The sequence below is a fragment of the Pyrgilauda ruficollis genome, unplaced genomic scaffold (assembly GCF_017590135.1).
Source record: "Pyrgilauda ruficollis isolate IOZ18807 unplaced genomic scaffold, ASM1759013v1 scaffold15, whole genome shotgun sequence".
Lineage (NCBI taxonomy): Eukaryota > Metazoa > Chordata > Aves > Passeriformes > Passeridae > Pyrgilauda > Pyrgilauda ruficollis.
Window position 1 is genome coordinate 16,437,825 of NW_024513654.1, and position 22,106 is coordinate 16,459,930.

The following is a 22,106-nucleotide window of genomic DNA, read 5'->3' on the forward strand; positions in this document are numbered from 1 at the left end:
TGGTATTCACATCATCTTACTATGAAGAAGAATCTGCAAGCTTGGATACACAGAGAAGTGCTTACATAGCCGGGACGCGCCGCAGGGCTGTGCCGGAGCCGGCAAACCGAGAGGCTGGAACCCCGCTCCGGCCGGAGCGCCTCCGCCTGCGGCCGCCTCTGCGCCGGCCGCGGCACCCGCCCGCAGCCTCCCGGCGAGACCTGTGTACATACATACACACACACATACACACACACACACACATATATATATATATATATACAGGGGGTTTCCCAGAGCGCCCCTCGCTTGGGCGGCCGCGAAGGAGAAGCCTCGGGAGGAACCGGCTCCCCGGACTGCGGGGAAGGGGCGCACCGCCACCTGCAGCTCAGAGGGCAGGAGGGAGAGAGGGGCGGAGCGGTTCCCATCCCGTCGCCTGTCGCCTTCGGGAAGCAGCCGCGGGTGGCAGCGGGCGATGGGCGCGGGTGGGAGGGAGGGAGCGGCCACCACCCCCGCCCGCCCCTCTGCCCCCGGGCTGGGGGCGATAGCGCCGTGCCCACCTCGCGGCCACCCGGGATGCGCCGCGGGCGAGCCCCGCTGCCCCGGGGGAAGTTGAAGGCTGGGCCCCCACGGGCCGCTCGGCCGGCTGCGAGGGGGCGGGTGGCGCCGGGCGCCCGAGGAGGAGCCCGAGCATCCCGGCGCCGGGGACAGCCGGAGAACGGGCGGCGAGGCTTCATGGGCTGCTCACGCCAACATGGTGCTCGCCCTCAACGGCAGCCACCTCTACGGTAACCTGCGGCCCCTGGTCCTGGAGGAGCCGCGGGCGCTGAGCGGCGGCAGGATGATCGCCGGCTCCTGGCCCCCGCGCAGCCTGGCGAAGCTCGGCCCGTCGCCCCCCCCGTCGGCGCTGCCCACGGCGAGCCCCCTCCCCGCCAACGACTCGCAGTGCGGGGAGCAGATCCTCAGCTACGGCAGCGCGGAGAAAGTTCTCATCGGGGCCGTGCTCTGCCTCATCACCCTGCTGACCATCGCCGGCAACTGCCTGGTGGTGATCTCCGTCTGCTTCGTGAAGAAGCTGCGGCAGCCCTCCAACTATCTCATCGTCTCGCTGGCCCTGGCCGATCTCTCGGTGGCCCTGGCCGTCATGCCCTTCGTCAGCGTCACCGACCTTATCGGCGGGGAGTGGATCTTCGGGCGCCTCTTCTGCAACGTCTTCATCGCCATGGATGTCATGTGCTGCACGGCCTCCATCATGACCCTCTGTGTGATAAGTATCGACAGGTGAGAGCGCCCGGCGCCCCGAGCCCTGCCCCGGCCTCCCGCCGCTCCGGGGGACCGGCCCGCGCCGCTGCCCGCAGCCCCGGGCGGGGGACCCGCACTGAGCGGTCCCACCAGCGCTCTCCTGCCTCCTCCTCCGGGTCCCTTGGAAATGAGCCGTGCTCAGAGCAGGGAGCGAGGCGAGTGCCAGCCCGCAGCCTCTCTGTTCGAAGGAGCCCGCCGGAGCACGGTGAGCTGCCGCCCGGACGCCAGCCCGGGTGCCTGGCTGTCCCTCTGGGTAACTTCCTCGCTGCCACTGGTGAGCCAGGGTGTCAAAGCCAAACCGGACCTAAACTGTCAACGTTCACCATGGCTCTATGCAAGTAAATAGGGCATTTCCAGCTGCTTTAAAATTTGGAACATATGCCTTTAAATTGCTTTATACCACAGGTAGATTTGAGCTGATTCTTTCAAAGTGGCAGTGCAACCTCGCTGGGTTCAGCAGAGTTTTACCAGACCAGAGAAGATGCAGTAATTATAGTTTCCTAAGTTTTATCTTTATTCTAGGACAATCCCAGAATAGCTCAATTTCATTTCTGACAAATAATGTTTTGCTTGAAGGAAAAAATACTTTCAAATGTTTGCTTTTTAAAAATTTGCATCTGCTGTCTTAAAATCCAAGTTATGCTCACTGGCATTTAGCTTCTTGCAAAAGATACAGTCACTGGAGCAACAAGGAGGTGTGTACACACTGCAGAAGAGTATCTTAGATGTTCAGTTGTGATGGAAAGCCATACTAAAGAGCCCACATTTGCCTGTGTCAGTGCTCTGCAGAGGAAGGCTGACAGATCCTTTTTTCCATGCAGGTTCTATTCTAAAGTAAGTTGCAGCCTGTAGCTTCCCTTTTCCACAGCCTAAATTCTATGACAATAGTTTTAACAGCTAGAAGGTAATTTTTCATTAAAACTTCACACAAATTTGAAAAAAAATTGTAAAACCTTGTAACTAGATTTTAGAAGTAGTTTACCAACTCCATATCCAACAGCAGCCTTGACTGTTTACTTCAGAAAGTTTTTAGAAAAACTCTGCATTAGGTTTCTGCAAAGCAACAATCTTTCGAAAGAGATTCCTACAGTAAATGGAAGTTGTTTTGTATAAAGAAGCATCACAGTTTGTGTTAATTTCAGAACTTTAATTTCTGTACAAGCATCCTCTACTTTCGTACTCCTTATTTTGTGACCTCTGTATTGGCCAGCAGTTATCTGAATGCCGCAAAGCATCTTGTGGCAATGAAATCCATATTCAGACTTTGTCAGTATCAAACGATCTGTGTTCTTGGTGTTGGTTTGATTTTTTAAATTGCTGCTATATTGACATTTGCTTAATTTTAATTTATCTAAGTTGATTTTTAAGCTTAATTCCTGTATTGCAAGAGAATATGAATAGGTTTATCTACCTTCCCAATGTTATTCTCTGTTTTTCTATTCTATTAGTAAGATAGGTGATTTCATTTTTACACTCTCTCCCCATTAAGTATTTATATTCTTTGATTGTTCTTGTGTCCATCTCTGAGCTCTCCATCTCCATTTCTACCAATCTTTTGAAAACAGGTTAACAAAATTAAGCTTTCTTAAGGATGTGTGGTGATTCACACTGTAGCACTGGGCTTTTGCTCTTTTCTATTTCTTCATTTAACATTGGAGGTCACTGCTGTGTGCTGAACAGGGGCTTTGACTGAACTGGTCACGTTGATGACTGCATCTCTTGTTCTCTCAGTTCTCTCTCCACTCCCCTCTCCTCCTAAAACACTAACAATAGATATGTCTTTGTATTGAGAAAGAACATAACCTCTTGTAAATGGCTGATTTTCACCAGCTAATGCTGATTTAAACTAGAATTATTTTCTCATCTTTGTGTTCTCAGTTCTTTCACTGAATGTTTATTGAACACCATCTCTTCATAATTCATTATAGTGTTGTCTACTACCTACTTGAAATTAAAATTCTGTGACTTATGATGCTTAACCTCTGTCACCCAAATCCATTATATAGTTGAGATAGTAGGTATCACAAATAAAAGGAGACAAGCCAGCAATTCATTAACAAAATGTCTCTACTACTCAGCAGTAAAGAATTTAAAAATCTCCATGATTTGTAATCCTATTTAAAAATAATTAATCTTATATTGCTGTAACACTGCTAAGCCAGGCCAAATATTAGTTTTGGATATTAAGAAATCTTTGAATAGTGCATATCTACAAAATATGCAAAGCAGGGAGGCAGTATGAAAAGCAAATGTGAATGATGAAATGTTGCCAGTGTAGCTTTGATGGTAATGGTGCTGTCATATTGGCAGCTGTTCTTACACGTATGTAGATAGAAAATCCTTGAATGATCACTGAGGAAAATGTATCTCTGAAAACACATACTTCCAGTTTAAGTTTTGTTTGTGGTACAGGAGCTGCAAATCACAATGTATACAGTGCATAAGAGGTTCAGACCATTTTCACGAGGTCCATTTTTCCAAGGCTTTGGTGAAACCACTTCAATGTTTTCTATTATGTAGGAGAAGAAGGTTACCAGTGATACCTCCCTTACTAGTCTTACTATCTCAGGGCAACTAATACAAATACAGGATTAGGAAATTTCAATCAGAAATTCAGAAGCAGAGAATGTGAATGAAATTCACTGTCCTTCAAGTTGGCCACTTTCCTCAGAGGCATTTAGATGTACTTAAATCTTGAAGATCCTGAGGTTACATGGGAGACATTTCTTTAGGAAGCAGGGTTAACACAGGACAAAGAAGAATTTTTGAAATATAATTAGAAATTGTGCTGTCACCTGTCTCTTTAGGGCACTATAGGAACCTTTTGTTGTGATCCAGTAACGTCTCTCCTGAAGTAAAAGATGAGGCTGTTGCAAGCAGTGCAGAGAGAACAAATAAATTGACTGTTTAAAAATTTGTTGAATCTCTAGATTCTTCCTGAAGCAGATACGAGAATCAGGTATATAGTTGAAAGAATATTACTATTGAAATAATCTTAAAGAACCAAATTTGTTGCAAACCGCTAGGCAGGGTTTGTAAAGAGAAATAATACCTTCCATTAAACAAACAAGTTAGGAAAACAGAGGCTTTGAGGAGCTACCAAGGATAAAATGAGTAAATTGAAAAGGCTTTTTGATTTGTTTCCCTTGCACAAATATGTGCTACTCATCTTATGCCACTGAGAGCACTGAAATGCCAGCAGCTGGCAAGCCTATTGCTCACAGAGAGATTTTGCTGCACAGCCCTTAGTGCTGGATGTGGTTTTTAGCTGAATATATCAGCTTCTGAAAGAAGCATATTAGCATAGGGTATACAAATGGGCTGGTTTCATCCTGTTGGAAAACCTTTTTTTTTTCCTAGTTAGACACACCAAACACTTCTTGTATGTTTTAAGTTGCTTCTATTCTAAGTTGTGCAAACTATAAGGGTGCAAAGTAGATGTTGGTGTGATATTATGTGGATATCTAACTTTGCACAGGGTGCACAAGGAAGCAGCTAGGTTGGAAAGGTTCTTTGATTATCCACAAAGATCTAAATTTGTGGAGATTTGGACTATTGTGCTTTTCTTCAGATAATATCTTCCCTTTTGTTCCACAACATAAAAACCTTCACAGATCTTTGTCAGGGGGACATGAGATGAACATATATTTTAGATATCTCTATCTTATTTAAGCCCTCACTTTGGAGGAAGGCTGTCTGCTTACAGGCAGGTCTGTCAGAACTAAAACAGATGTAATGGAGAGACAAGAGTATTTCTGCCTTTTCAAATTTTTTGAGGATTAAACAAGCAGTGATACTCAGCCAATGATTACCTTTGCTATTCCCTCCATCTGTGATATGAGTATTAGCTCTGTAGTAGGAGCTACAGAGACTTTTGCAGGATAATTGAACAGAATTGAATTATTCTTTAAGAATTTCCTATTAGTTTGTTGGGATATTTTTTTCTTTTGCTCTTAAGGCTCCACTTTTCTGGTTCTGAATTAAATAGATTATATCACATCACAATTCCTTTATGTTCTTTATATTTAAGAGTGAGAAAACATTAGGAGTAAATTATGAGGGGTGGATACAAACCACATCTTAGTGGGGAATGAAAAAATAAAGGGAATTAATTGTGTTTGAACTGGTGGTGTTTTCATGCTGATTCATCATGCTGTTCTGACCCAAGATAGCTACAGAAATGCTGTTTTGGAGGGTATCCACAAGATAACTGCATAAGTAGCAATTTTTAATTCAATTTAAAAATAGTTTTTTGGCTTAGAAAGTGATAAAGAAACGTAACTACTCAGATGCAGTTGAAGAATTATAACACTTTCTCCACACCCACACAAGTAATGAAGCACTTTTTTGGGAAGTTTTCCAATCTGTATCTTGGCCAACAATTCACAAGTATTCCAGGCTTCCATTAAATTGATGAGGATTTAGAATTTCTATGCAAATAAGTGTGCCTTTTTGTTGATCTTGAGATTTTTTTCTACAAGGATCAGCTCTCTTTCTCTGTCTGTGTTCTCACAATCCAAGTATGAGTACTTATGCTTCTCCTTAGAATGTGTCAGTCCCAAAAGTTCACTGGCTTCTTGAGTCCTCATTCCATGTCTAGGAATTGTACAGATCTCAAATTTCCTCAGAGGAAGAATTTGGAACAAAATTTAAATAAAGATTTATGCACTTTCAATAGAATCCAGATGTCTAAATTCTACCTACATCCCAAGCTGACAATATGACCTGAAAACTGTTAGCAATTTGCTAAACCTAATGGCATGGCTTCCTATTTGCTATGAAGACTTTTTCTGCCTCAGTGCCATGGGTGGAAAAGGCAGCAGTCTGTTCTGCCAATCCTGCTCAGATCACTCACAAAATCCATGCAATATGTATGCAGAAATAGTTATGAAAAAAACCTCTCTGTAATATATTTTGGATCTAGAATAAGCGTGGACAGCCACCAGTAGTGCCACTCATGAGATTTTGTTTAAAATATATATATATTTACTCAGAAATAACTGAGAAATGAGGAAAAACCTAAAAGGAACTATAGGAAAAGTGTGTGATGAAGTTATTACAGTTAAAGCCTATATTGCAGAAAAAAGTTTTGAGATCAATACAGCAGCTAATTGCTAACAACAGCCACCCTCACAAGAGCCATTTTCTTCATTGTTTAGCCTGATGAACAACAGTACTCTTTTTGCGCCTATAAATAACTTGCCTAGCTTATGAAAGACACAGCATTCATAAACTAAACTGACGTGAAAAAGAACAGATTTGGTCTTACTCCTTTCCATGTAGTTTTTCTAATGCAGTCTGTTTAAAGAATGTTCCTTAAGCTGATGTAGTTTCTTTTTTGCAGAGAATTTATTGCTGAACATTTAGCAGTCTCCATTTCATTATTTATGTGTAAAAAACCATACAACATAAATTTTTGGTCCAAAATTTGGAGATGAAGAAGTTCAATTGGAAATTGGATGCATTAAGCAGTATAAGGCTGTTCAATGTTTATCTGTCACTGAGAGCCCACTCCAAAAGCATAAATTAATCTGGGGGGTTTTGTTGCATTACCATGATCCCATTTCTTTAGGTACCTTTCTGTGACATCCTTGGGTATTGTTTCCCACGTCACAGGAAAGAGATGCAGTTACTTACAGAGTAACCAGATTTTAGCCACAAGTATTGCTTTATTATGTCTATGCAGAGAAATTATGCTTCACGAGCACACTGCCAGATGCACAATAAGCAGGTGGGAATTAACAAATAAAATATATTTTCTAAAGCAGATGGGCTATTTTTTGAAAGCTTGACAGAGGAAAAAGATTTTGACATCAAAACGAGTGGAAGTTTTGTCCTTTTGCAGAGGAAAAAGGCATAAATCTGAAGTTTGCTGGATGTGTCTTGTGTCTGCAGAGTAGAGGCTGACAAAGTTTGGGAAGCTAAAAGATGCTATAGAAAAAAACCCTATGGATTGGTTATTCTCTTGCTGTTTTACACTGGATGCATTTAAGCAGTGTTACTGCAAGGGAGTAACAAAGTGTGGAGGTGCCAGATACCCCAGAGGTGGCAGTGCAGAGGGGACTGCAACTGGTAATTTTTGAGGTGCATGAATGGGAACTTATATCTCAGTGAAATTCAGGAGATTTGAGAGTAAACCACATTTATCTGAATGCCTTTTCTTGAAACTGGATGTTGCATTTCCCCCCCACATTTGAAACTATCTTCTGTTTGCTCCTACCAGGGTTTAAGACTGGATGAGTTTTCAGAAGTGATTTTGGGGTCTCTAATTCTTGGGGGTTCATCCAGACATTTCAAAGGAGCCTGATAAGTCAGAGGTAAGGGAACATTAATTCACATTTTTGCCAAGCAGGGCACTCTGGAGACATTTAAAAAGTGATTTCTTTCCTATCAAGGTAACAAAAATAGTTTCTGTAAGGTTGGATTTGCTTCAAGATTCACAACAAAAATGCAATTCCAGGAACACTTCTCTTTGTTTGTGAAGGGAGCTTTCAAAAACATATCCAAATATAGTAAAAAAAAAAAATGCAAATGCATATCATACTGGCATGATGTGTAATGTAACGTGATTACACTGGTATCAAAATATATTTTCTTAGTGTTTTTCTTGAACTGGATGAGTATCACAGAATGAAACATCAAAGCTTTTGTAGTTTTGTACACTGAAACAAGATTACTATATCAGTAGTAGCAAGCTCACACAAGAGTCTAGAATAACAGAAATTAATCAGGGGATGTTTTCACTTTTCTGAATTAATTTTCTCTGAAAATTATTTCTAAAACTCCCTGAAAATTATATAAAGTATCTTATTCATTTTAGTGAGACACAGTGTTATATTTGATATTGTCATTGAGTTTGAAATATTTAATCGGAAATATTTGTGGCAAATTTTGAAACTTTCTTCATCTGAAGTTGATAAGTACATATGGCACTGTCTGTCAGCTACAAACACCTCTTTTTTTTTTTTTTCCTCTCAATATATAACACACAGATCTGGTCCTTCCTCTGTGGATCAGAAAGTCTGAAGAAAGCTGGCCATTGTAGGTCTTGTATGAAAATAAAGAGCTTTAGAAATCGTTGAGTCTGCTGAGGTGCAGCTGTCAGAAGAAAGACTGGGGAGCAAAATCACAGGTTCTGGTATCTGCATGCCCAAAGCACAAGTATCAGAAAACAGTGCTCACTGCAGTTCTGGTCTAATGGTCACTGCTGTCTGTAAGGTGAGGATAATTTCTTTCACCTGGAAAGCTTACAAGTTTTAGTTTTTCTTGTTGTCCTGGACAGCCAACTATTTCTAAAGGATTGAATAGTACATATATATATTCCTATATATACTGGAAAGAGGCAAAAAACAGCTAAATTTTTTAAACAATCTCTTACTGCAAATTTTCATTTTCAAACATCCCAGGATTAAATATGTCGTAGTGAAAATTTGTTTTTATTCTGTTTGAATAGAGCAAAATTAGACAGTGAGCATCATTGATTTTCTTTTTGTACCTTGCTGTTTATTCAAGGCTTTGTATAGAAATCTAGATTATCTGATACATCTGCGTGGTTCTGTACATATTAGCATGTATGCAAATCTGGTGGTGATTCACTTCTAGCAATAAACATGGCTTTTGGGTAGTGCACAGACAAGAATGAATTCTCTAGTAGTGCAGAACAGAGATGTGCATGGAAATCAAATCAGTACTGAGCATATTCTTTCTGTCTATCGTGGCCTTTGTTATCAAATGGGAGCTAGCACAAGACACCACTGAAGGGGGTTTATTTCATCACTGATAGCTATTTCACTGCTAATTGTTTAAAAACCAAACCAAAACACAAAGCCAAGAGGGATATTACAAAAATAACTTTTTTAAGTTAAGGAAAACCGAGGTGAAGTCTATTCTTAGAGGTACATTGTGTCTTGAAGAGAAAATTGGCAGCAGAGCTTTTTCCTGAGATATATCAAGGAGAAGGGTGGGATTTTGGTACAGTTAAAAACCTAAACCCAAGTTTTTTAGCTTGTAGAAGTTTAAAGTGTAACCACAAGGAAGGTTTGTAATCTGACAAAAATCCATTTTTGTGTACAGTTCTTATGTCTCTTAAGTAGATTGTGGGAAGGGCAGGCAGACCCATATGAAAGGTAACGTTTTTCTCACATTGGAAATTATTTGTCCTGCAGGGTGTGGCAGCTTGAGAGGCAAGCAGCAGCTTGCCACATATTAGTAGTGGTGGAAAAACTGGTCAGGGACCAAGGGAGAATGGACAGAGCTTGTTGTATCTCAGACATTCACCAAGCTGGGTAAAATCAGAACTGGCAGCAAAGGCTTGCCTGCAAGAACAGTATTTTTGAGGTAGACTTATGTACAAAATTTTGCTTTTTATTTATTTATTTATTTATTTATTCTGAAAACCCTCCAGTCTTTTAGGAAGAGATTGTAATTGGAGATCCAGGCAAACACATCATGAGGTCTCTTCCCAATAACCTGGCATGGAGCTATGCCACCTTCACTGCCACTGAATAACACTGATGCCTTGGTGGCATTCAAATCGTAATTTCTTGTCAACCATATAAGTATCTGTAATCAGAAATACGGCCTATTGCTGCTGCAAGTGAAATTGGGCCACCAATAAAGAAGTTTAAGTGCCTTATTTATAAACTGTTTGCTTTTCATGAGATGAGATGTGTTGGAGACTGGGGACAATGTATTTCAACATATGGTTTGCAGATCTCTAGAGAGGGGCACAAAAGGTAACTGCAAAAATTCCAAGTCTCTGGCAGCAGCGTCTGTTCACTAGAGGACTGTTCCCATGTGAGAAAATACAGGAATTTTTAAATCAAAGTAAAGAATAGGGCCCTAGAAGATTTACTCTGATAACAGGTGTTCATTCAGAAATTGTCAATCAGTGTAAATATGAGAAGGTAAAAATGGAAGGCATAAGTACAGATAACAGAGGTGTATGCTATTATCTAAACTTATTGCAGAATTTACAACCTGTCATCTTGAATATAAGCCATGAAAAGATGTTGTGATTGTCACAAAATATTTCAGATATACAGTACAATTTGCCAGAATAGTTTTCTGTAAGCAGTTCTCCATCTGGGTTGTTAAATTTTGTTTATATTTCACAGAAGTGGACATTTAGCAAATCATTGAAATATTAAATCGCTGAACAAAGAATTTGTTGTCTGGCCATAAATTACTTGGAAATATTAATACCCATGGCCCAAAAGAGCTGCTGACAAGATGCAAAGCTTTCCTTGAATAGTCTAATAAGATGTTTTGATGCTAAAAGTGGTACAGCTTTGGCTCGAAAGACTTAACTTTTGAATTGTTATGTACTGCAGTTTTCTTTTTACCCTAAATATCTGCACTTGAAGATCCACTTCTTATCACAAGCAGTTTTAGCAACAATAGTGATTGTTGTGTCTCAAGAGTGTATTGTCCCATATGAAAAAGCTATTTTTGCAAAATTAATATGGTCATTAACAGAACACAATATTGTTTTCTTAAAAAAATAACTGAAAATAAAATAGCATTGTGGACCATTTGTCTATGAATTAAACAACACAAGAAGGAGCTTAAAATTTCCAAAGCCTGTTATTTAACACAAAGCTTCTGCACTGCTACTGTTGAAATAAAGGGAGGACCTTGTCAAATGTCTCAAACACCTGCAGCTGCAGTGAGCTACCTGAGATGTCCAGTTGTGGTGATTCAGCCCACACTGATGCCAACGTTCTCCTCCTAAATTAAAATGAATGTTTGAGGTTTTCTGCCTGGCAATGAAGCAGTTATCATTGGAAGCTGTAGTCACAGAAATAAACCTTAGGTATTTTGCTTTTTATCCGCACAGAGTTGATGCCACCATATCTCAGAAGAACCTTAGAGTTGCCAACTTGTTGCTGAGAAAAAAAAAAAAAAAAGCAAAGGAAAGATATACTCACTGAGAGCTGGGAAGAAGGGCTGCTTTCTGCTGATCCCACTTCTGTGGTGTAGCATCCTGTGTGGTGTAGCATCTGTGAAATGAATACAAAAGAGAGTTCTGGGATCCTTGATAATCTTTACATCCTGCTAGCTTTAAAGATTTGGAGGAGGACATGATCTATCATCAGCTGTGTTTCTGTTTTAGCATAAATGTGTAATTCTAAATTCTGAGGAAAGCGAAAAGGTGTTGTGAAGGTATTGAGACCACACAATCACACACTGAGCTGGAAAAATGGGTATTTGTGAAAAATCAGTACCTGAATCTGTCCTCAAATTTTGTCATTCTATATAGAAAGCCCAGGGGAAGAGAGCCAGAAACTCCTTTTTTGATAAGAAAAAAGCAAGAGGTTCATTTTGTAGATTGGATGTACTATATTTTCATGCCTGTGAAGTTGGTGGTAGCAGTTTGTGTTGAGCTGTGTTCTATATTTTAAAAATATTTAGTGTTGCAGATTTCACATGATTTTAAAAAGAAAGAAAAATATGAAGGATGTTGCTGATAAAAAGAATACACTGTAGTGGAAATTTGTTGTAGACAGGCCTGTGTTCATTAGACGGAGAGGACACACTGTCCCGGCTAATCTTTCCCCAGGTTTCCTGTCTGTGAGCTGTGAGCTTACTCGCGGCTGCCTTTACAAAGGTAGACCTGGTGACATCTTCATCAACGGGGAGTATGGACTCTTGGGGCTGGACTAAATGTTACTGTGCCAGCTGAAAACAGCCACCCGTGTGGAACCGCAGCCTGGCACGTCTGAGCAAGACCCAGGAGATTCAAAGGTCGCTAGAGTGGAGGATTTGTCAGCTAGAAAGAAACAGTGTCCACTTGGCCATTACTTTATTCATTCCAAAGGCTGCTGGCAAAAATGAATAAATATCGTGACAAATGAAGGACTAAATACTGAGGTTGGGAAAGGCTGAACACAGAGTTTTATTGACTGCAGTTTGGGTTTTGCTGCAGTTACTTCTCATCACTACATCTTTCTCTCCTTCTCCTTCAGTTAAAGGGCACCTGGGGCTCTGTATTTAGGGATTCTGAATGACTGCAAAGGGAAGAAATAATCATAAAGTAATATTAAAGTCCTGAAAATGTTCTATTTCCCATTTATATAGAAGAGCTCAACCTGACCAATTTATTTATTGATACTAAATTCCAAAATATTACTTAATGAGACATTTTGTGAGGAAAATGACAGCAGGCAAGAGAATTACACATGAAGGGAGAACTTGAGACTGGGTGTTTAAGCATGCTGTAAGGGAATATGTTAGTTAAAATGAGTGCTAAGAAAATAAATGACATAGGGTTGAGAAGTGTGGTAGCTACAGTAAACTTTACATTCATTGGCATGAAAGATGATAAGAAATGATAACCTCATTCTGTACCACATACTGAGCAGAAAATATACTGCTAAAATAGCGAGATATTACACAAAATCACTGTTTATATAAGTTACAGGGGAGGAATCACCTTATTAATGATAGGTCACTGAAGCAAAAGGTTCTGCTGAAAAGGACTGTGAGCAGCAGTTTTCTAAAAGGTTCTTGAACTGTAGACACAATTTGATCTAACCTCCTGCCTTCCTTCCTTGATAGCTTCCCCTCATGCTGTGCTCTCTCCAGCCCACAGCCTCTGTTCCAAAACTGGATATGATTTTTCCTGTGTTTTCTTCATACTAGGAAGAGAGAAATTATATTCCAGCTGTAGGGGAAGCACCTCCAGTGTGCGTCTTTAAAAACCAGCCAGATAAACACTATACAAGACGCTTCATATATCCCAAAGATTTTGAAAGAATATTCTTGATGAAACCTGCTTTAGACTTGGGTTTTCCTCTGAACCTAAAACACTTTATTGATACAGTTTGTTTTTTGTCTGGACAAGCTTGGGCAAACAAGTAAAGCTTGAGGTCAACATTTATAATTTTCACATACCTGATCCAGTGGAACACAACAAAACTTTTGTGTGACTTAAAAAAAAAAAAAAAAGATCTGCCTTCAGGCCAATACAACTCGGAACACAACAAAACTTTTGTGTGATTTAAAAAAAGAAAAATCAGATCTGCCTTCAGGCCAATACAACTATGGACAAAGCCAAAAATGTCCAAGTAGTTTGGGTCTGTACTGAGACTCACCCATAATTGTACCAGTATTCCTTAGGGCTCTTGCAGAATTACTGTCATGAAGAAGCAAAGAGGAGAATTTGGACCTGGTCCTTCCAGCATTTTCCCTGTCTATTCAGAGAGAGGAAAAGAAAGAAGGGAGAGGAGGGAAGAAGTATTCTAGAGGGGGTTGTTCCTTAAGTGCTTTATCTGGAGACATTATGTTTAAACTGTTTGTATTCAAGGAAGGAAGAGAAGGGACGTAATATCAGCACACTGAAATAACTATTCCCTGAGGATACTTTGTTTTAATATACTGGTATTAGCAGTTCAGTGGGCTGTGGTTTTTCATTTCATTCATCACTTATACTATGGAAATTTCTGAAATGTTTAATTTAATTGTACTGAAGACATCAGTCATGATTTTCTAGTTAAAGTTGTGGGAGGCTTTCATTTTGAAACACTATTATAACTTTCAAAATAATTCCTTTTAAGCTGATGTTTAGTATCAATCCAAGCATGACTCATGTAGTGAAGTTGGAGAAAATCACCTTAGCCATTTCTGCTTTATGGTAGTCATTGATTAAAAAACAAAAGACAGTTTTTCATAGCTCTGAAATCGAGCTTCCACACATTCTCTGACAATTCCCCTGGGCGTGGGGGACAAGAGAGTTGAGATGGGGAGAACACAAAAGGAAAATGAGGATTTTCCAGTTCCTACCTGCAAAACATATTCTTTTCCATTTTTATTTTTGTTTATTCAGAAACTGCCCCGGTTGAAAAGAGTACTTCTCTTGAAGCACCAGCTCACTTCATCTGAGCTGGTGCTTCAAGAGACCAGACCTTTAAAGGGATCTTTAAGTCCCACTATTGAGCAAAATTTCAAGTCAAACCTCATCCTCCCCCTGTAGCTTTCGGCCTCTGCTGCTCCTCAGGCTCACTGACAGCACCACCTCCCTCCAGTCATGCCACATCATTTACAGATTCATTTTCCCTTTTCAGAGTTACCCAGTTCTCCTCTAACATACAGAAGGCCACATGAGATAAAACCTCTTTCCTAGCTTTTTCCAACCTATTTTCCTGCATGTTCAATTGCTAATGAACGTTGCATCACAACCAGACAAAAATAAACAAGAATGCAATTCCTCTTTAATTCATTTTCTAGAAGGGAGTTTTTCCTATGTTAGTCTCCCAGAGAGTAGCAGAAGGTTAAACATCTTCTCTGCCCTCTCAAAAAGAGGCCAGGCATGTTGTAATAACTTAATAAAATGAAATACTGCATCATACGCACATAAAAATGCGTGTAGAAAACCCATGTAATTAGATGCTCAGGTATAACAGTTGACATGCTGTTGACAGATGCAAATGCACTGCATTTGTTTCTATGGGTCTACAATATTTTGGGATAATAAAAAGGGTCTCAATGTCGAATAAGTTGAAATGTGAATTGTGATAGAAATAGTGTTTTCTGATATATATCCCCTTATTGAAGATAGCAAAAAACTGCCACCTTTGAAGATGTTTCGATTTTCCTTTTTCTCCTTGATAAAATGACTTAACAACTATTCTGAATGATACCACAGGGTATGAACCTGGATTCACAAGCTTCTGCACTTGTGAAGCAGCTTGTGTATATATATGATGAATTTAAGGAAGAAATTTTCAGTAAATTAGATATTTCTTAAAAAGCCTGAGAAGTCTTTCTCTAGGGGATATTCCTAAAATGTTACTAGTATATGTTGTAAATCATACTTTGTTCTATATTTTGATTAATATAACTTTTTACTTAGGAAAAAAAATAGGAAAAACATTTTGACTCTCTTCTCACTCATTCCACAAAAATAAACATATCCACATTAAATAAAGGATCTTGCAAACCTGGGAGCAGGTGTGTTGTGTGTGTGAAAAGGCAGAAGTGGGTAGTATGTCCCTGACACAGTTACACATCTTCTTTTAGAAAAGCATGAAAATATTTTTTATTTTCCCTCATCCTTCCACATTGTTGAATAGTGTAAAGAAAAATGATTCTTCCATTGTGTGACTTGCCTGGATTGGAGAGCTTTTGAAGTGTTACAGATTATCTCTCAAGGAGTGGGGTGAAAAGCACTTTTGAGATCTGTATATAATTAATCCTGTGGCACTCAGTAAGCAAACCACACTTGTATACAGGAAACAAGCCATGATGAAACCCACAAAGCTGGAGTTCAGACATTTTTTAAAAATTTAAAAATAGTAAGTCTTCCATTACAGAATGCAACTTAATTCTAAATAATTTGTGTCCAAAACCTTTTCAGTTTTCAAATGTATCTAGTTTCTAGGAGGCTGGTGAGGGGTTAAACAGGCTGAAATCCACCTCCCTCCTTATATCTCCTACATTAATGTCACTGGTGATGGTAGAAAAAGGAAAAGATACAGGTACAATTCTCTTCAAAGAGAGTTAATAAAAGCATTTAGTCTATAATTTACAATATTTATAAGGGTAGTTGCAAAATATTGGGTAGGAAATACATATTATCTAACATTCAGGCAGTACTGCAAGGTAAGCATCAGCAACTACATTTTGGGACTTTTCCTTCCAAGCAATGTATAATTTGCAGTGGAAAATGAAAGGCTAAAGAACTGGTTTGTCATGGAGCTGAGAACAAGATGTGACAGGTGATAAATGCTTTGACAGGCATGCAGGGTGAAAATGAAAGGCAAAGGGTGAGGGCAGGTGGAAGAAATTTGCCAAGGTCTGAAAGTAAAGAGTAACATGGTTTCAGAATTACAAGTAAGGTAAGAGAAGTTGAATGGAAGGATGTTACATGCTTTCTGGCAGGATGGATGTTGTGTATTTCTTAGAAAGAGAGCAGAATGCATCCCCCTGTCTATGGGGTGGATGTCTAAGATTAGTAGGCGAAAATGAAGAAGGAAAAATACAGAGCTAACAGAGAAAGAGAAATAAGACAGCAAGAAGGTGAAATAAAAATGAGTGAAATAAAAATGTGCTAAAATAAATAAGAAAAATATGAAGCTGTAAAGTTATACAATATGAAAGGAAGAAAGCCCAGGAAAGCACAGAGAAACTAAAAGAAATGTATGAGAGGAGAAAGCAACCTTCTACTATGCAAATTGCATTCCTTTAGAATGAAGTTATTTAATTTTGATTGACTTAATCCTCCCCCATTGCCAGGAAAGCCTACACTTCTTGAATTCATCAAAAATAACCCCCTACAATGATTTTTGAGAAAAAGAAAAATCAAGTCAGAACATTTACTATGTAGAATAAATTAAATATGTGCCCACTATAGCAGTGAAAAGGAAGGTCATTCTATTATAAAAAGCATTTAAGAAAATACATTTCATTAAGAAGAAATTAAAAAGAAAAAGGGGAATAATTTAAGGTGTTACCCTTAAGAAGCAAAAGAATAATGTAAGAAGGGAGAAGAAAGAGGGGAATTAAGAAGAAAAAGAGGAATAATGTAAAGTGTTAACCTTACTGAAAGCAAAACAAGTGTTTCATTCTCATTTTTTCAAAAAACAAAATTAACACATCACCATTTCAATTACAATAATGTTGAGATTTTATTAAATGTGAAGCATAAGCATCTAGAAGAATAGATATCAAAACATACATTTGAGATCTTCTATATTTGTTGATTCACCATCAGCTGAGAAGGATGAAGCAGAGCTTTCTAGGATTTCTAGCAATTAAGATGTGGAAGCTGACCACTGTGCTGAGACTTTATAAATTATGTACTAATTCACAGCAGAGGAATGATGCAACATTTAACTACAAAGAACATAGAACTAATCAAAGTATTTTTCTCTCCACTGTGTTTTGATTTTGTCAGTTCTGCTGTCTCACTCTACCATTGCCTGATGTTTTGTTTAGGTTTTAAAGTGACCCAATTAATATTCTGAGTGGTTTCATATATGCATATAAATTAGTAATTTTGAGCATTTCTGCTAAGGAGAAAAGTATTTTACTGCCTCTGAAATATCCTCCTCTTCCCAGAAAATGAACTGGCAGTGATCATGATGTGATTTTGAGCCAGTCTGTATTGCAGAAAAGTAAAGTACTGTTGTAGAATAATGAACAAGGTAATTGTCACCTTACAGCACCATAGCTGTGCACTGCAATACTCATGTCCCCCATTTAGACCTTTCCATGCTTCTGTTCTTTTACTTCTGCCTCCATTACTTAAATATATGGTGGGAATAGTATTTCCCTGATCAATTTGTATGTTTGTATACCTTGTTTTATTTAAAAGAAAGTCCGAGAGACAGGGCATCTCTTGCATTGTGTAAATATATTTGAAAAGAAAACAGTATTTGCTAGGTGTTTTGACACAGCCATAACAGAAATAATAGATTTGGTATTTGTTTCAACTTGTTACATTTATATTTGAAGGAAAGGAAAAAAGTTATCTAGATATATTACTATACTAGAGAGAATATTTTTCAATGCTGGATAGATTTTAGGAATGGCATTTTGCTCCTATTCTTGTGAAGAGTTTCTCAATGTTGAGCTGAACCAAATAGAAAAATAAATTATGAAAAATGATGAGAGAATCATAGCCAATGAAGAAAAGCCAGTAGATCAGCACAATTCTTCAGAATAAGTTATTATTGCAGGTGCAATACAGGATGGGAGTCTATAGATGTGGGTTTGCAAAGAATTCCTGCAAGGAGATACATATTGAAGACAGAAAGCTTCTGTGCTAGAGAAACAGAGCAGCAAAGGAGGAAGCATTGTTGTGTCTTTGGAATAAAGCAGTTTTATGCCTCTTAAAATACAACGATAGGAGAACTGACAGAACCTCATATTAAAGACAGAACTTCTAATCAAATGGTAAGTGATAAAATATGTTGTGATTCCTGGCAGAAATAGCTGTAATACTCATCTGTATCATCTCCAGTATAATATTTCTAGTGTTATTCCATTGCAATCCAATCTGCTTCGTAAAGCATAGTCAGACAGTGAAATATCTAATTTGATTCTGGAATCTGTTAGATCAAGTCAGTGAATTCTGAGACATAAATGTGGGCTAACTAGACTGGAATTCTACCTGTCTATAAAGTACATGGAGACCAGAAACAAAGGAATTACATGTGTGTACAACAGTTGCATAAGTGATGCTGATGTCAGAATGCATTCCGTTTATTATTGAATTGGGCAGGAAGCTTCAAAATTGTATTAATTCTTTTAACTGTACACTTTTCTATTGCTCTATGACTTTGCTCACAGTGACAGACAAGTCCTTTTACTCTTTATATTTTAGCCATATAATGGAGCTAGGAAAGAAGGATTTAGGACACATGACCACAAATTGGACCATCCTGTTACTCTTTTCTTTCTGTTGTTCAAGTCAGTGTAGCTGTTAAGTCTCAGGTTGTTTCCTGGATATTTCAAAAGGTGTGGGGACTAGACCCATCTGCCTATGTGATCATAAGAGTTTTTTTAGCCCTGTAGGACAAAAAACTATTCTCTGTGGTCTTTGTAATGGATTGATAGCAGAAAAGGCAGAATGGAAAAGCTCACAAACTGAATTGTCTCAGGAACAGACCAATATAGTTGTAATGGTCATTAAATGCTAACCATTTAGAGATCCCGGGGAAGAATTCTGCATCACAGGGAATCACATTTTTGTAAAGCAAAAGGAAAGGATTTGTTCATTTACCTTTTACACTGTTGGTGTTCATCGTGTGTGGCAAATGGCAATTGTGTACAGTGGCTGAAAGGAAGGAATTTTTGTCTACCCCTTTCCAGGTTTGAACAGAGCTCCAGAAAGAGGATGGGGTAATTTCTCCTCCCCAGAGCTGGGCACACTGTGTATGCCTCACACCTGAATGGGGCTGCAGCAGAACCCCCAGTGGGGAAGAAGAGACACTGAAGAAATCATGAGACCGACCCAGAGCAGGGATGTGCCCATGTGTTTATACACATACACTTAACAAGAAGTTTACTCTGCCCTTCACCATTTGCTGTCTTTTTTGGTCTCTGCTGTTTACTTTGAGCTCCCCAAGCAAGGGTCTGTTTTCCACGTACGTGATGCAGCAGAAAAGTGTTCACATCACCCTTTTTTGCTGTATCAATTAGACAGCAGTGCCATCTTCTTCCTTCTCAGTGTTTTCCACTCACCCAGCATCTTTGGAGTGGCAGCAGAACGTGACTGCTGTGCGTGTTGTGCCTCTTGTAGGGCTGAAACAGCATCCTGCACTTCAGTGTTCTGCATGCAGCAGCAGGCAGTGCTGAATGGAAAATGCCATGACCAATTTAGAAGAAATAAAGGCCATTCATCTGCCTTTGGGGAGTAACCCAGATACAGACCTCACTGTGCTGGGCGTAACATGGAGAGATGCCCTGTCTGGCAGAACCACTGAGTCAAGAAATTCAGAGCAGGAAGAATACAAAATAGCATTGCCCTTCTTTTAAAAGTGAGAACCCAGGCACAGTTTCTTCTCCACCAAGATCAAAATGAACATCTGTGGCATGTGAAAGAAGCAAATCTCAGAATAACAAGTCTGAGACACTTCTTTCATGTGGGGGATAGTTGAGACACATTAAATGGGCTTTTTAGGGACTCTGACTTCTATCTTTCCCAGTAATAAGACCTCAAGGTGTTACTTACACTTGAATATATTAAGTTCAGCTGATTAAGTATTTTTTATTAAAGTACTAGTTTAAGATTAAGCATTAAAAAGCATATTTTCCCACTGAATTTGACAATATTTTTGAAGTTCATGAATCTATTAAGCCCTGAACACTCTCTAGTGTATTAGACAACAGTAGTGATTTACATTATTTTGACGTCGCAAATGAGTTTTCAAGGGTAATGGATTTCATATAGAGAGATTAAAAGATAACATTCCTTCATTTGTGCCTGCTGACTTCTTTCCCCCTATCATACTACATTTAGCAAAATGAATAAGGCAGAAGAGATGCTGGTGTATTTTTATGCTAATTAACATATTTTAATTTCAAATAGCATTTCTGAAGAAAAGATACACTCCGAAAAAAGTGATGCCAGGGCAAAACTAATGAATTTTCATTCTTTTCAGTGTACTTATGCTTTCATGAATTCTTTTTGTTATATTCTGGTGCATGAGAATGCATCACTAGGCACTCAGAATATGCAGCCCACAGATCTGATTTTTACAGAAATCTAGCTTAACGTTTTTAGCTACATAATAAAGTTCACCCTAAAAGTGTTATTTTTAGTGACCAGTTGGATAATAGCTATAGGAGTACATACTTCAGGAAGGAAGATAAGGATTTTTTTGACAACAACACACAGTAAATGACAAGAAGTCTTTGCACACAAAGGATGTGTTTAGCTGTTTTGTACATAAACTGGGCTATTCTTAGACAAATTTTAAGGGTAGGCCACTCTTGCCCCTGAAAGTCTGCAGCTGAGAGCTCACCCTTGCTGCAGTTGCATTGCTTAAAGCAGTGTGATGTATACTTTAATTAGTTAAACTGAAGTTTCACTGCACTAATTCCTCTCTTCCATATCTTGGAGCATCTTGGAAAACCCTTGGCTCCTTGGGAGTGAGGATGGTTTTGGCCATGGTGCTATAACACAGAAATCTCCATGGTCTCTGCACGATGCCCATGGCTGCTGAGCCAGTGGTTGATGCTGATGGGCACAAGAAGCAGCCTTTTTAGCAGCCCTTTTTAGCAGCAAGGTCCATGGACTGCACTGCTCTGGTCCCAGACAATTCCAACAAGAATTCCTTGCTCATGGCCCCTCCAGGCACAGATTCACTGGCAAAATACTGACCTGCTGTAATTTACTTGTGCACCCTGTCAAGAATAGGGCACAATAAACTAGTCTGTCCTTTGTGTAACACTTGTCACAACAGCGATATCAAACCAATGACATGGTTGAACAGGATTGTTGATACTCATGAGAACAGATCAATAAATGATGTTTCTTTTACTTCCATAACTCTAGCATATCCATGTGCTTGTATAAAGCAAGAGCGCTGGCCATGATCTACTGCACTGCAGTAAAATTAACAATGCATTCCACAGAGCCAGGCAAATCTCGTGTTTGTTCTGCAAAGTGAATAGACAGAGAAAACATGCTCCTCAAAAATATTTTAAATCACATTGCTATAGTTCTTGTTTGTAACAATCCACAGCTTTCACTATATGAGTAAACACTGGTAGCTCTTGAAACCAAAGCATTATTCAGGAGCTTGATTTGAAATAATTTCTTTTACAAATAACAAAACAAATCCCACTGATTTTCTCCAAATCCTTACGGAAGAAGAGAAAAAGAACAATTTGAGAAGTTAACAGTAACTGGTATGTAAGTTCCAGTTGAGCAGAAGCCAAAATCGAAATTAAAAATCTTAGATCTAAATAAAGGCATATGATTCCATCTAAGAGAAAATTCTCACTGTTAGAGAGGAAATACAGAAATTTTCTACATTTGAAAGTAAATTCAAACTTAGGATATTTTTACCCAGCTATATAGAGCCATAGTAATACTTTTGTAATTAGATAAAGATACTTAGTTTAAAATACCACAAATTAGGAAATAGAAAAGTTGCCAACAGATGTAATTTTTTTTTCCTATGACAAATTGACCTATTATAAACATTTTTAATGTCTGTAAAACTGTGTTTTCTTCCCCGGTCTCCTTGAACCGGGACAGATTTTTACTTTGTTCAGGAAAAGTTTGGACCTTGAATAAATATATTTTCTTTCTAATTAAGTGATGATAAAAAGAATTCTTTTAGTACTGAAATAGTCTACTCTTGGTATAAGTT

General features: G+C 39.0%; 1 protein-coding gene across 4 annotated transcripts in view; it reads left to right on the forward strand.

The window, feature by feature from the left end:
• The first annotated feature begins 404 nt into the window (after nt 1-404).
• The window catches only part of HTR7 (5-hydroxytryptamine receptor 7), a 30,164-nt gene continuing 8,462 nt past the window's right edge, over nt 405-22,106 (forward strand). For 2 of the 4 annotated variants that reach the window (XR_005954641.1, XR_005954642.1), the window contains exon 1: nt 407-1,260. Coding sequence is in view for 2 of the 4 variants with exons in the window: in XM_041461445.1 (XP_041317379.1) it covers nt 734-1,260 (527 nt within the window). In the remaining 2 variants the exon portion in view is untranslated. Of the gene's footprint in view, nt 1,261-22,106 lie in introns of all 4 variants that reach the window. The other 2 variants (XM_041461445.1, XM_041461446.1) reach the window with 2 other exon arrangements.